The sequence below is a fragment of the Morone saxatilis genome, unplaced genomic scaffold (genome assembly GCF_004916995.1).
Source record: "Morone saxatilis isolate NCDOM2014 unplaced genomic scaffold, NCSU_SB_2.0 Contig1, whole genome shotgun sequence".
NCBI classification, from domain to species: domain Eukaryota; kingdom Metazoa; phylum Chordata; class Actinopteri; family Moronidae; genus Morone; species Morone saxatilis.
The window spans coordinates 8,925,839-8,942,319 of NW_023339651.1; the positions used below are offsets into that span (position 1 = coordinate 8,925,839).

General features: G+C 39.9%; 1 protein-coding gene across 1 annotated transcript in view; it reads left to right on the forward strand.

The window, feature by feature from the left end:
* Positions 1-16,481, forward strand: part of vti1a (vesicle transport through interaction with t-SNAREs 1A) — a gene marked incomplete at its 3' end in the record, with an annotated part of 37,306 nt that overhangs the window by 6,732 nt on the left and 14,093 nt on the right. Inside the window, 2 exon segments of the mRNA XM_035658060.1 lie at positions 730-788; positions 1,745-1,855. Coding sequence (XP_035513953.1) covers positions 730-788; positions 1,745-1,855 — 170 coding nt within the window.

Sequence of the window (16,481 nt, forward strand, 5' to 3'; positions counted from 1 at the left end):
CTTCACAAGTATATGATTCAGAGAAAAGCAAGCAAACTCAAATTTTTCATGATGTATGGCTTTAACAGTGACTTGGTTATACATTTGTGACTATATAAAGGTTCTTAAGGTATTCAAACCCATTTTACCAGGTATTTTAAAGTTTTGTTCCATCTTCTAATTGCTTTTTTTTCCAAACTCCTGCTTCTGGACCAGGTGCACTTTCAGGGCAAAGAGTTAATTTTAGAACAAAGACCAGTTCTTATATGTACAGAAATTACAGTGGCACTGTTGCTGCCTTTAAATAGCGATAGGATGTACCGCGGTTTACAGGCTTCTTTGGAACTCTCGCAAGTCGTAATGAGTTTCAATGGGTAATGTGGAAGAGCAGCCACGGGGTGAGGTGCAGAACGGTGCGTTAGTCATTCTGAGTGGGACTCATACTTCTGGCAAGTGAGCAAAGCTGACACCTCCCTTCCCTTTGAGTTGGCACGAGGTGTCTCACTGCTCCTCAACAGAAACCAACAAAGGCCTCATAGACGCCAATAACTAAGAGACATCAAATGTTGGCTCGTCGTGTAGAGAGAATGTGTAAATATATCTTCAAATGTGTCCTCGTGTGTTGTTTTCTCCCAGTCTCTTTCTTTCTCTCTCCCCCTCTCTTCCCCCGTTGCGGGGGAGTTAGGTTGTTGTCATGAAGCGCTGTTCCTCTGTCGGCTGATCAATATGTTGCTGTTTTTTTTCTTTCAGAGGAGAAGACACAGCTGGTTCTAAATGTCGACAAACAGCTTGAAGAAGTCAGAGAGTTGGTATGTCTTTGATCAGTAATTTTCTCCTCTTCCCATTTCCTAAATAATGAATTTGTGCAAAGAGGGAGGGGACAATTTTCACTGGCACCAGACAACAGCACCTGTATTATCCTGGTGGTGACATGACATGCAGAGACACACACATGGCGGAAAGGAGGCTTCCTCCTCACACGATTACTTTCCAGTAATCTGCTTTTAAGTGACACCCCTATGACACATTTCAAGCCATTATCTTGAGGTGGGAGTCTTCATGCTTGCTGTTTAAAAATGAGCAAAGTCACCTGACAGAGACAAATTGTTGTTGCAGTTGTCTTGTTATGTCACAGTGATTAGTTTCCTCCAAATCCGCCACACAGAGACCTGTCTAGCCATGCATCAAATGTACTTTTACTTCATTCACTGTGACATTGTCGGGCCTGTGCATGTCGCTACAATGAAGGGACCCTCATATTTGATTGTGTATTTATTTGCAGAACAGCCTTCCTCTGTCACAGCTTTTATCACAGCTGAGTGAAGTGAGCGGAAGGCGTTTTCTTTTTACAATCAGCATTGGAACATATTAAAGTTAATGCAGCTGAAGTTACTCATTTCAGGAAGTTTAATGTTTTCAGAGCTGTCACAATTGCTGTCTTGAGCAGCAGAGATAATAACCTTTTATGAGACTTAGCAATACATCTTTTGCAGAAATGTGTAGATGGTAAGAGAAATATGATCATTAGAGGATAGGAAGGCCTAGATTTTTTTTTTAGCATCTGTTCAAGAGTGCTGTAGAAGTGATGAAGTACCTCAACATTGTGATTTCTATCCGAATAATCTCTAAATCTGTCAGTTTTGTAATGTTTTTTCATTTCATTTCATATTCAAAATAATTGTTATCGATGTGAAATTGATCTTAAAGTATTAGCTAGGAAGAATATTTGAAATGTTTTTTATATTAACTGGATTGTGGGTTTTAGCTGGAGCAGATGGATCTCGAGGTGCGGGAGATCCCCATCCAGAGCCGAGCCATGTACAACAGCAGACTGAAGAGCTACAAGCAGGAGGTGGAGAAGCTCGAGAAAGACTTTGTAAGTACCTAAACTCCTTCTCAAATCTTTGTTAATGGTTAATTAAATGATAAAATTAGAATGTACATAATCAACATTAAGCAAATGCTCTGGTGTGACTTTCAAAATCTGTATAGCAATATATGGTTAATATGACATACTGTAGTTGAAAGTTGTCCCCCTCTGAAATCCTTGGTTTATATGCACATCCATTGTTTGCCCCCTCAACCAAACTCTCTCTCTCTAACGCAGACTATCACACACACATATACACACACACACACACACACACACTCAGAGTCCAATGCTGAAGTTCAGTGGTGCATCCACCGAGGTTAATTCAGAGTTTGTATTTAAACTTGCGAAGTGATGCCTGTTGAGAGCAGGTTGTGTGTGTTTGTGTTGTTGCTGCAGAATCTGGCCTTGTTTAGTAATTCATAAATCACTGTATGTCTTGACTTGATCTCTAGCCTCTATCAAAGCTTAATGAACAACCCAGTCTTATGGGTCCCTTGCTTTTAGTCCATATTGTTGGCTACCAATATCGCTCAAGGTATTTCACTTAATCAATAATATGATAGAAATGAGCAATTACTTAATGTAATTCCATTGCTTGCTTGTTTTTTTTCCTTCGATTTTCCCATTACCCTAACTCGCAAAAGTATGTTTAATTCAATATTTGTATTCAAATCTTTACCGTGCAGAAATATGTATCTTTAATGATATCTTTATTTTGTTCGTCATTGTTTTCTGTTGTCAGTTTTGTTGTGCTGGTGCTCACAACACGATAATAAACCCGTAGTGTAAATGCAACTGACCTTGAGCTGGAGAGCAGACGAGTCCTTTCACAAATCAAATATGATGTGAAATAAATCCACAACCTCAGAATGGGTTGAGTAAATAAATACTGAATCAGATGTTTTAAAAATACTAAAATAAATTCACACAACTTTTAACCTTGTCGTTAATGTGGTTCCAGTGAAGTTTTGTTGTTCTTTTCTCGCACTTACCTCTGACAAACAAAAATAATCATTTTTAAAAACATTTGCTTAATATCTAATATAATTCACCATAAAATGCTGTTTTAAAATCTGTAATAAATCACATTAGAAAATATAACAACATCCCCCCCCAATCCATCACTATTCCAGATGCAGAACAAACAAGTAAACATGCATAAACAACCCATTTGAATGGAGATATCATGTGCTAGTGATCTGTGAGCACACCACAGAGATGTGCTAACTGAGATCACAGAGGAGATCTCTGTGCCAAGACAGTTTACTTTCCTCACCATGGGCATTTAATTGGATGCTGATTAATCTTTAACTTTTCTTCTCCCCACACTAACCGTGCTTAATCATCAAGCAGTTAACACCTGCTGGGGCTGGTATTGGTGTTAATTTTCATTATTTGCATTTTTAGGCCTGTCTTTGGGGCATTTGTGGGATTTTTTTTTTCTTTAACGTGGGAAAAAGTTGGCATTAATCCAACCACTTTCTAAAAATAAACCTCGCATGTACAGTACATAAAAAGAATATGATTAAATCTGAACTTCCATATCACTTCCAGCTTAAGTCGTATGTGTCCAAGCCCACAATACTGGAATGCAAAGCAGAAGGTAGCAGTACGGTAGTCCTAGTGGATAAAGAATATCGGCCTTCTTGTAACTGTGACTCTCCCAGTTTGATGGAGTCATTTTCATTTTTACACCTCTGCCTGTGTGGTATGGTCAGCTCAGTGTACATTTAAACTAGGATCACCCGCCTCACACAGTAACATCTAGTATATCTGGTCTCCTGTAAATCTGATGCAAGTGTTCAGAAGGCAAGAACTTCAGCCCCCTCAGATGTGCCTCAGATGTGCCAAATGCTATAGCCGAGCTCAGCCTCTCGCTTCCTGCAGGCCTAGGGAGGACATGACACAGGCGTCTAGTGGAAAAAAGGCAATCTCCTTTCTTTTTAATGTAAAAAGCTCCGGCTTTGTTGTGCTTTCTGTGGATATCAAGGCCTTTCCACTCCCTCACTACCCAGTCCTCCCCCCACCAACCCCACCCCCTACTGGCCTCCCACGGGTGTCTCCCCCCTTAACCTGCTCTCTCATCCTCCCATTCACCCGTGGTTTGAAGTCTTCCTACCACCGGTGTGCCAGCTTGAGACCTCATTCCTGCTCCTTTCCAGACAGGGCCCGAGTCGACCTTAGTAACCCAGCCATTTCATCCAGGAAGACAACTTATCAAACAGGCATCCCAAAGGTGTATATATGAGATGTAGCTTTGTTGGCTCGGCTGACAGCTTCATTGCGATAATAGAGGGGACAGTGGGGGTCTTAAAGGTGCTGGGTTGCGGCAAATGGGCATTGCGGCAGCTGAAGGGGATGCCAGCCTGACCAAAAAAAAAAAAAAGGAGTAAGTCAGGGTGTGAAATTTTTAGAAAAAAAGAACAATGAAAATCTTATTTGATGGAGCCGGCTTGTTCAAGTCAGGGGAAGCAGGGTGGCATGGCTCTTAGCAGCGGCTTTGATCAGGCAAAGAAGAGGCCTAACGTAAGCTTAATTTAATGAAATCTATCGGGTAAACAGAGCCACCATCTTCAAAGGGCCATGTTTGGTCCGTCCCAGTAGGTAAGGTGGGGGTCTGCAGACGTCTGCTGTGTCTTACACAAAACGCAATCCATTTTTGGAGGATGCGACTCAAATTATGTACCGTGCTAATTGTAAATGTGTGATGCCTCCGACATGAGCATGATGAGATGTCGTAAGCTGTCATAAAGCAACATCGGCTCGGAGATTGTGAGGTGATTTTTGTCAGTCCTGGAAAACTCATGGTGGTGTCTTCTGTGTTGTCAGTGCATATTTTTAATATCAAAACCCTTCCTTTCTTGCCCTTTTCAAAGCTGTTCCGTGTTGTATTGTTAGGTCTTTGCCTGAATATGTTAAGTAAATAGGAAATATTTTTAGTCGGAGGCAGATTTTAGTGAACCTACAGTTAATGATGTGTAAACATCATGATATCATTGGTAAAACAGAATTGAAACAGCAGGAATTGTTGGTCACAAACATAAAACTTCCATCTCTAAACCCACTGTTTGTACTCCACATCAGTTTCAAGCACTTAGTTCAGAGAATTCTGTCTTGCATACTTCCTAAAGTTAATCATTAAGTCTGCATCATATTCTTCTATACCTATGTTCAAATCTGTAGTGTTGTGTAGTGCCTCTTTATTGTGTCATAGATAATATAGAGCATGTTTAGATAGACTTTGAGGCATCAGTGTGCTGTGGTTGTTGATCTCCACTGGCAGCAGATGGCGGTATTGCTCTAAGAATTTTCTCCCACTTAAGGTATATGACAAGGACAATATTGGGCACATTTACCAATTACTTCGCCTTTCTGATGTATGAGTGGACTTACTATGATAAATCCTTCCACTTATTATTAAGCCTGACCTCATCCTTTATGCTTTGTAATAGAGATTAAAAATAATGTTAGCAAAATGTCCTTGTGGTAAAAGCCCATTTAATACAAAGTATCTTGTAGTAGCCTGGCTACTTTATGTATTTTCTGTAGTTCGTCTCTGCCCAGTGGTTCTCTTAAAGTAAATTAAGGTAGCCAAACTAAAAAAATGAATGAATTAGTGCCTCCTAAGGAAAGTTGGATGTCCTTTTGGAATGATATTGTAAACATTTCATTCAGCAACCCTCACATCTCCTTTCCCAATTAATCTCTCTGACATTAGGTACTGCTGTGAATATTTCCCCTCCTTAAGTTGTGTTTTAAGGAGGTGAGTTTAATTTTTATATATATAAGTGGGCTCGGGGTGGGGGGGTATTAGTATAGTACTATATTATACTATATTATATATATATATATATATATATATATATATATTCTGTCTTTTCAATAACAAAAACACTTCTGATACAAATGTGAGAGGCTTTGTGTTCAAGGTTCCTTGACTCTGATAAAGGTTAATTGATATCAAGCTTTGACAAGTTTTATTGTCGAAGGCTCCTCATTTTTCTGACATTAAGTGTGAATTGGTGCCAGTAATGGTCAAGGCAGTTTTGTTGATGGCATGAGACTCACTGGGTAATTCTTTGGTAGCAGGATTATTTTGTTAGATTAACACCAATTCAGAATAAAAAGCTGTTATGTCTCAATATGCTGTATACTATTCCATCAAGGACCAAAAAGATGTCATTCACTACCATGCATCAGTGTTTCTTTTGAAAAACGCATCATTAACCAGTCTTTATATGAGATTGTTAAATATGCTGTCACAGTACATAATATAAGTAATTACCAGAAGTAAAAAAAATGTGATACGGTCAAATGTTGATTCACCTGAAGTACAGTACTTAACTTCAAAAGAGGCCTATTCAGGAAAGTTTCAAATGATGATTTTCTTCTGTCAGTCCTAGTTTCATTTATTCCATTATGGATATTATGATAGTTGATCTTGCATGTTTTTTCTGATATTGAATCACGAGGCCAATTGTCACAGGGATACAACTAATACTTCCTAATTTCTAACTGTCTAATGGGTATTGTTTGGAATTATAGTCACGGTCAAGTACGATGCCTGGACTGCCTTTTCCTTTTTAATAAAACCTTTAGATGGAATACCTCCTAGTGTCCGCCCAGGGAGATAATTAATGCATTTCAACCAACCAACCTTGAAATATTGAACAGTTAATTTACCAGGTACATTGAGGTGAATGGAATGAAAAAGCTGATTCCACTTTTTATTTCTTGATTATTATTTTTTTTAATCTCTGTGTATCAATTTCATAAGTGGAATGACCTTCTAGAGATAGCTTGAAATGTAGCTTTCAGTTGGGGCAAGTGAGTGCTGTATTTAATGAATTGGCACATTGGACATTTTTCAAACCAACTTGTAATTGAGGAGAAATGGTTTGATTTGAATTACAAACAAAAGATCAGTTGAGGATAAAATTGGATTTGTATCAAATGTGAACACATCTCAGATGAGGCCAAGCCAAACTTCTGTAACTCATGATGCTTATTTGGTCCCCAAGTGTCAGAAGAAATTGACTTGTAGAAGAACTGATAGATGACTCTTGACTTTAAAACATACAACTCGGGCTGCACGTTTCAGTTGCCAGTAAGAATGCTAGCAGAAGTTTTCTATAAGACTCTTCTCCTAATTCCAAACCCCAGAGCTATTTGTTGCCTCTGCATCTAATGGCTGTCCACGATTGGTTCAACGCTGGCAATGAATTTACATTTTTCTAAGGTTTTTGAAATGCCTTTTAAAGTATAGTGTATTGTGTCTATTTAAATGCTTTCTGTTTTAGGTTGGAGTTCAGTGAAGGAACTGTTATTTACTCTTAACTCAAAGCATACTAGTACCTTGGTATGTACTGTATGTAACCAAGCCAGATAGATGAGGATGAAAGTGCCCTTCATTCATGTAATTCATTAATGTTCATGTTGAATTTTTTAATTAGTGTTCATGGACAATTCAAGGTTGTGGAGACTATCCAACTTTAGCTGACAGTGGCCATAAACTCTTTATGTTTGGCACAATTAGCCAACCAAATGGAGAAAGAAGAGTTTGGAAAGTCATTGATCAGAAAGTTGTGTATTTGTCTTGAGAAGCTCTGACATCATAAATGTCTTCAATTTTTTAAAAACCAGATGATGATAATTCTGTTGAGATTTAGGTTTTGATGGGAGCTTTTAGTACCACTGTACTTCCCACGCTCGAACCAAACCAGTAGCGATTATAAATTAGCATTGTTGTAATCCATCTTGAAGGGTTCCTGCTGTTTGCCCCCTGTCCTCATTCTGGTGACTCCTGCAAACAGACAACATGACAGACCAACATTAGTTGGATGTCAGACACTTTAAATCCCCTTAGGTTGCTGTGGCTTACTTGCTTATATTAAACACAGAGGAGTAAAGGCAGATAGACTCTTTTCATGGTTTGTTGCTTAACACACCATCAATGACACCAAAGTCTAATAACTCATAACCAGTTTTAAAAGGAGTCCCTCAATTGACAGGGATTTTTCCTGTATATTTTCTCTGAGCTGAGTGCAGATTTAAGATGTAAACAAATAGATCAGCTTCTTATGAATTAGGTCTTTCATTTGGAAGTTGTTGTGCACAGTATGTCTTCCTCAAGCCCTTTGTGGATTTGTGGCATTGGAGGCTTTTCCATGTCCTCTTTATGGACAAGAAGATGGGATTCATTTGCGGATTAGCCTTTTGTCACTCATGTTGAAACCATTTTTTATTGGTTTGATGGTGGTTTGATGGTGTATTGGGTCAAACCTGGGTTGAAGGACAGTGTCACAATAAGGACAAAAGGATGTGTTGTCCAGAACTGCCATGTGCATGTTTCATTATTAGAAGATATATGAGTGAGACGCAAAGCAAAATGTCCCCATGTGCAATAGTCTTCAGTTCTTTTTGTCACTTTTTTGTGATATAAAATGTATGGATATGGTTTTATGGTTTGTTTTATGTTCAAATTATATGAGACACGGATATCTAACCACCAACACTGAAAGGTGCTGGTTGTTTGGTTCAGTGACCATCATTAAGAAGCAACTGCAGTAATCATTTAACTATGCACAACAACTTCTAAACTTAACTGTGATGGCAGATTCTACAACAGTGAACTGTAAGTGTGTTTTCAAGTTAACAATTTACTGTCATTTTGTAAGCGCTGTCAATAATCACTTAACAATTATAGAGACGTGGCTAAAATCATTCCCCAAAAGCAGCAAGTCTGACTGTTGCCCTTATTTTGACCAGATATTGAAGTTACGGGACATATGCGTGCAAAATGACAAAGAAATGTGTTTTTTTTTTTATACATATAGAAGTGTTAAGATGAGTATCCCAGACAGAGAAGTGGGAATAAATTTCGGGGTCGTTTGCTCTCCTGTCATCCTTATGAGTTTTACGGTCGTTAACAAGATGAGTTCTTGTCAGTAGTCGACTCGCAGAAACCACATAGCCTGTAATTTGTAAGCAGATCACCCCCTACTCCCTCTGTGTCTCTTTATGTTAACACTTGTCTGTATGGATGGCGTATCTGCATTATGCCTGGAGCACAGGTTTTGTTTGGCAGTGTGCAAATTCGGCCGTTATCCTTCCACGCGATCGTTTCCTCTCTCGCTTATCTCTCCTGGCCCCTCCAAAGTCGCCGCACTTCCACACACACTGACAGTGATCAGTATAGCTTTCAGACGCTTGTCTGGCTGAGTCTGCCATGAAGCGAAGGCCCTCCCAGGTCCCCTCGCTGTCCTCAGGGCTTGTGTGATTGAGTGACTGGAGTGAGTGGGGGCCAAAGATAATAAGGGGGGAAAATATAAAGACATGGGGCGATGATATGATAACAACCCCTTCCTCCTCCTCCCCCCTCCTCCCTCTCTTTACTCCCCTTTCCACCTCCCCTTCACTTTTCCTTCTGTTCTTCTTTCTGTCCTACCCCGATTTCTGTGCACCGAGCCTGTCCCACGCAGTAGTGTAAACCAGAAGTGACATGTGACACCCACTCCCCAGTGATGTGCTGACAAGCGGGTACTAGAATAGGTGACAATGTTTTCTTTTTTTGCCAGACTGGCTTAAGTATGGTGAAGGGATTCATGAAGTATTTATGAAATATATTATGAATCATTGGGTCTGTGTTTCCCTCTGTATTTTAGGCAGTGGCATTTGCTTTTTAATAAGTAAGCCTCAGAGAAAGCGAGAGTGAGGAAAAGGGGGTAAATAAAGGAAGAATTCTTTACATTACATCTTTACTGGCGTTTCTTCAGAGTTAAAGCTCCATGTTTACAAATGTTTTAACCTCCAGCTCGCACACCCTTCACACACAAACACGCACACACGCAGACACACAATTAAACTTAGTTTCTTCCTCTCATCCTAAGTGTTTCTAATGAGGGAGCGTGCCAGAAAGAAAGGGATCATGTTTTTTGCTCTCAGCGACCAACAATTTTGCCTTTTCTCTGCTGTTTTTGAAGCCTGCAGTGGAATCTGGCTGTGGCCTTGATCAGAATTACATTGTGGAAGATGAATTACGTTTTCTTTTTTTTCTTTTTTTCAATTATCCCAGAGGTTGGCCACCATTAGAGCATCAGCCTACTCCTGCAGTGAGACTAAACTCTTTAGTTTTGTTCCCCTCATCACCATAGAACACTTGTTTGTTCTGCATTGTAAAACTTTTTGTATATTTTTGTCTTTGTACATTTTTATTCAGAAATGATCTGTTTCACATAATACATTCTCTGCTTTAAGTGCTTGTATCAAAGGGCCAAGAATTCCCAGTAGAAACAAAAAAAATGTTGCCTAGCTAAAAAAAACAATCAAATGGCTCATAAATTAATGTTATTTGTGTACTTTTTTACTTTGCAGTGGTCCTTTTTTATATTTTCTACAACTTTTCTAAGAATTACTTTTGTTAATTACTCAGCTCTACTGTTTATTCATATTTAACATAGCATGTTCTTTTCTGTATAGTTTTTAAAATCTGCCTAAGAAGCCTAAGCAGCTCTTCTCTGTAGCTTTCAGTTGCCTATTTCTCATAATTTTTGAACTACTGTCGTAAATTCCAGTACAAAACCTGCAGACTCCCAGGAAACTGGTAAGTGTATTGGGAAGTTCAGGAGGGCACATGTTGGAAGAGCTTTGGAGGGGGGCCTTACTGGCCTCATCAGCATTTGAATGTGTTCTGGCTAGTGAAATAACAAAGTATACATAAATATATAGAGATAATGATCTGGCTAAGTCCCTATATGTGCTGCTGTATTCTTATGCTAATGAGTAGGCTATTCAGCACCAACAATGGTCACATTACAAGAAAAGGCAAAGCACTGAAGGAGATAGTCTTCTGTGCATGTCCACTGACGGACGCGCACACGCACATGCTCAGCAGGCCCGACTCCTCTCCCTTTGTGTCTAGGTTTTTTTTTTTTTTATTACATTTTTCAATTTTAGATAACACTCCAAGAATAGACATCAAACAGAAATGAATCATAAATCGAGGTCAGGAGTGAACCTCTTTCCAAAGCAGAGAAAGGGTTAAAAGTGAAGGTATTTCTTTCTTTAAAAAAGATGGGAAGACTGATAGGAGAGGAGCTCTTCTCAGCAGAGGGTTCAGTGAACCATATGTAGGTAGCCACAGGCTAATGGGCCGGTTGGTCCCTGGCTTGCCAGGTATCCTGCAATGCACATCTCCTAACACCCCCCCACTACCCCCACCTCCTCCACACACACTTTTTCTCTCCTCGTCATCCTCCAACACCCACCTCTCCCACCCCTCCCACCTTCACTCTGTGAAAATCCCTCCTCCACTTTCCTCTAATCTCACCTTTTTCTCTGGTGCTGAACCGGGGAGGCCCACTTTATTCCCCACTGCACGCCAGAAGCCAGCGTTGTGATCGGAGCCCGAGCCCCTGTGCTGGTTCCCCCTCTCCTCTCCTCTCTCCTTGCCCTGGCTGCCCGCCTCCCCGACGGCTCTGCTCTATTGATTTACTCCTCCAACCAATGCTGTCTGTCTCTGTTTTGCACCACCAGCACCTAGGTCCCTCATCTCTATAACCCTCCCTCTTTCCCCGTTTTCTCTCTTTCCTCCTCTTGCTCTCTTCTTTCTTTCTTTTCATACTTTCTGTCTTTCCTTTCGGTCCCCTCCTACACAACCACGGGCTAGGGGAGAAAACCTGACAGAACACGAGAGAAGGAGGGAAAGAGAGATGGAAGGATTGGGGTGTAGGAGGGGAAACGGGCCTTTGATTTTTCATTAGAAGCGCCTCCATATTTTAATATTGGGTTTAATCGGGCCCTCATGCCTTAAAGAAATAACCATTGAGAGATGATCCCTCGGCCTTCAAAAAGTATATGGCGCTTCTTCAATCAAAGCCCTCCTCGAATTTGCTCTTTTGTTTGGAGTTCACTTGCAATGCTTCCCCCCCCTTCTCTCTTTTCTTGCCGCCTCTCGGCCTCTCGCTTTGTGGGTACAGTCGTTAGGCTTATTGACTGATCTCGGCTGTACTTAGCAATAGAAATGACTTTGACAGGGAAATACACCACCGGTATCACAGAGGTACAAGCATGAAAGGCCCCTATCAGAATAATATACTCTTTCACCAGCAAAAGGCTTGGTATTTTCCCCCAGAGATAAAATCCTGTTTACTTGTGGTCTAAAATAAAAAACTGATAGATTCAGTGATACATTAAATACATTTATATTTATATTTATACATTTTATTAAAATAAACTAATACAGAGAACAGTTGTCTCTGACCATGTTAGAGTTTTTTTTTAGTGACATAAGATCTTTTTGATGCTGATACTCTCTGTCACCCTAGAAAAACTCTTGTCACCTCATACCTGTTTAGATATGTCGCCGGCTCATTTATTACCATGCCTCGGTTGATCATTCACCTTTTTATTTGTATTTTCGTCAACCGCTTCCCTGAGACTCCTTCGGGTTTTTAATGCAAGTGAAACACAATGCCGCGTGCGTAGAAGCCACCAAAGCACCAACCTGTGAGCTAATGAGAGGCCCCATGCTGTTATCTAAGGCTCCGGCTTCTCTACCACTGCTGCACTTCTATTAGGGGAGAGAACACACACCAGGCTACCGTTCACATATGTTGAGCGCGTACGTTCTCTAAAGGAGGTTTTCCCCGGGAATGCAAAGGCTTGCAGAAGCCGCCGACGTTCATACAGTACCCCTCGTGCACGCGTACGCACTCACACAAAACACACAGCAGTCAGAAGTGGAGGATTCGATGGCACCAAAGACCACAATAAAACAAAGGCACAAATGACACCCTCCTGTGACAGTCCCAAATGTACCTACTTGCCTTTGTCTGATAATAAATCAAATGCATTAAAAAAAAAAAGAGCACTTACTTAATTGAACAACCTCTACCGATTTGTTTGTGTTAAAGGAGAGTTGAAGATGCTAGACAACAATTTGTGTGAGTGTGTTCTCCCTTTGTGCCGGGTGTGTGTCTGTGTTAAACCCCTGCCAAGCGAGATGCATTATTTAAGATGCTGTTGTGATACTTGTGCCTGCTTAAAGGTCTCAGCTTCCTTTTAACGCCATGCCGCATCAGTCCACCTCTGCCCCCACTTGTGGGGGGAACCAGAGTGGGACCTGCTGGCACGGGTCCACACATCACCTGGGAAAATATCACAGCAGGGGGAGGAAAGGAAGTGATATAGATAACCTTTGAGTTTAGCACACATTCTTGAGAACATAGAGACGTTTTATTACCCCACTTTATTGTCACGTCGTTGCTGACTTTAGACTTCTGTATTTTTCAGTTTTTATAAGATATTAAAGGATATTACACTCAGAAGAAAAATATGTTTAATTGTGTATTTGTGTGCAATTTATGGTCACCTGAAAGTTGTTTTTACAGTGGTGGTGGTTGATGGAGCAGCGCTGATGTTTAGGCAAATAAAAAGTTAAATGCCGGTTTCAGACAAGCAACCATGGAGCTGGACATAAGTGTTGTTAGGTCTAAATTTGGAAATGCCCTGCCACTCTCCTACTGGTGAAAAAAGCCTGTAATGGAACGCAGTATTGTAAATTGAATATGGTTAATTACTCTTCATGCTATGCCACCAGCCGTGTGTGCATGGCGAAAAGGAAAAAGCTTGGGAAAGTGGAGGAAAAAGCATCTGCAGTGGAACTTCAGGGCCCCTCATTACACTCTGCCCCTGGGTATTTTTACGCCTTTTATTTCTCATCTAATGAACTGTTTACATTTTTCAGCTTTCCAGGCGCCACAATAATTTGCGCTTGTCCTTGTATCACTCGTTGCACTGGGCAAAAAGCAAGGAGGAGAGTTGGAGGGCATTGAAATGTGTAAATAAATCTCAGTTTATTTGATTTTAATTATTTTTAATTTTTGGGTTAAAAGGGAACTTTTTCTTTTACATTACAAAAGCGTTTTTGTCAACTCCTTGAAATTAGGAGAGGTCATTGTTTTGCAATTATTGATACACTTTCTGTAAACAGATGTTTTTATGATTTACTTTCTTCTTTCTGTGCTGGAGGAAGGAACTTAAAAATCATCATGTTAATTCAGACAGCATATACACATGCATGCCCATATACTAGAAAGAAATTGCACACAAAGGAAAGATCCATATATTTGCTATAATTAAATAAATATCATTTGCTGCTCAGAGGATTATGCCGGACTGATTAGCATATCTGATATGAATTGTTATTCATGCATATGTAATTACATTTTGATGGGTAAAGAAGAATAGTTTTTTTTTCCTTCTGCTATCCATGTCAACAGAGGTAAAACGTGTGTTTTTGACAGGACACCAGCACCTCCATCGCTGCATTTTGACGGGATGTGTGGAGTTTTAAAGGCAGGCCACTTTGCATAAAGTTAAGATGTACCTTTGTACTTCTCTTGTGTGCTTCCGGGAATAGAAGCAAATTCTCACCCAAGATTAAAAAAGTGACAAAAGACAGACCTTTCAAACAGATTAAAAAAAGCTCCTTTTTTCTTTTCTGAGCAATAAGGTATCTTCTAAAAGCGCTCATTCTTTTTTAGATTACAAAGCCTGATTAGTTGGTTTCGTCTTAAGATGCAGAGCTCAGTCTTTACATACTGTAACTGGAATGAAAGAGTTTCAATGCATTTTCTTTATAGAATAGAAGATTTTAGAGGAACAGGTATGTGATATCTGCTTTCCTGACCTCAAGAGTGACCTCCTGATATCACTTAGCAATTTTTGCTTAACACCCTTAACTTAAAATCAAAATCTGCTACTGTATTAAGTCGCTAATATTGCACAGCTGTTTATGTTTTGCATCAAATGGGACGGCAGTAATCACTCAGGAATCTGTTGTTTTCCAGAGGGGGAATCCAAAAACTGGAGTGTATACTGTAGGTACAGGGGAAGTAGCGGCAACACTTTCATTTCAATGACATTTTCCATTCTTTATACTTTCTTTGTTATCTACACTGTTCTCATTGCAGAAACGCTTCATACATTCATCTGTAACAGACAGCTATTTAGAAATACCAAAAAACCCCTGCATATGGTTTGAAGGCGACGTAAGCCTTAACATTCAAATCAATGCTTCTCCCAGGCTTCCTCGTCTCAATTACTGGTGAAGTCGTCTTTCCCCCTAAGTTGCACTGCAGCTCTTTAAGATGAAACTCGACTTAAATGGAATATGTGGGTGTTTTCCTGGCAACAAATATGTGTGTGTCTGCCTTGTGTACAAGTGTACATGCTGTTTTGAAATTGATGCTTATTGTCTTTCTGGTTTTACTTAAATCTGAAATTCCTTTTTAATGTCCTGACAGCAGCACAGTGACCACCTATGTGCCCCTGCACTGAAGAAGAAAAAGATTATCCAATTTTAGAGAGACAAATATAAATACTTTAATTATTTTTTGATACACATAAAAGCGTTTCTGAATTTGAACAAAGGATGGTTTCAGAAAAAATAAGTAATTATTATATTGTATATCTATGTTTATGTAACTGCCCTAGAGCACCATATTTATTATTGATTTTGATAATTTATTTAGTTTTTTTCTAGATATTTTGAAATTTGCTGTCACATAATTGAATTGTTTATCACCAGAAAGTTAAAAGTTAATAATTGAGTGTTGTATGGCACAATCACAAAACAATTGCAAAAACATCTTGAGCAGCACATTTTGACATAATGCTCCTGTGTGTGGAGGGGTGGAAGGGGGGGGGGGGTATTTTATTTGAGTCAGTGTTGCCGATCTTCTCTTTTCCCCACAGTGGGCGTTCTGTGGTTAGCTTAGGTCCCCGCGGTTGAGTATTGTTTGGGTGCGCTCTTTATCTAATGGGTTTTGTGGTCTGGGTCAATCAGGCCCTCCGTCTAGTCAGTAATTACTCCAGAGAACTGTGGCCCTCACCATCACGATGATAACAACCAAATCACATCAGCCATGACTTTCCACTCAGTGCTCCAGATTATGAGGAGAGACAAAAAAAAAAAAAACAACAAAAAAAAAAAATCAACTGGCCTGCCTGTGATTGGTTCCAAAGTTATTTCAATCAGGGAACTTGATATCATCACTCTTGAGGTTAGAATTGGCTTTTTCAAGTTTGATTTGTGCTTTTCTTATGGAGGGTGGCATCAAAGTTCTTTGTGCAATAGCTTCTTCAAACTTTTACTGATAATAGAAAGATACTGGGAAAGGATACTGTATTTGAGGAAAAAAAAAAGTCCCCACCAGGTAATTGGTGTTCCTCCACTGATTCTCTTACTTTGTTTTATTTATTTAGAGTCGAGAACTAAGTGAATATAGAAAATAGAAAGTTCGTGTTGAGAAAATGTGATATTTTCATTCCTATGCTGCTGTGTGTCTTTGATTTTGCCCACCTCCTGCAGCCCACCTAGAAACCCTGTCAAGGCAGGGAGAGAAAGCGAAGGAGGCTTAGTAAACACTTTCTGTGTCTGCTGCTGGTGTGTATTTAGTTTAGAGGGCATGCCAAGAGGCTGTTTTTCCATGGGTCGGGCGTCTGTAAACAAGCGGTACAACGGCAGCCCACTCTTCGACAATCGGAGGTGGCACACTCTGAAGTGTGCATGAAATGTGTGTCTGAGTGTTTGTCTTTTTGGGCTTTTTTTTTTTTTTTTGGTAGT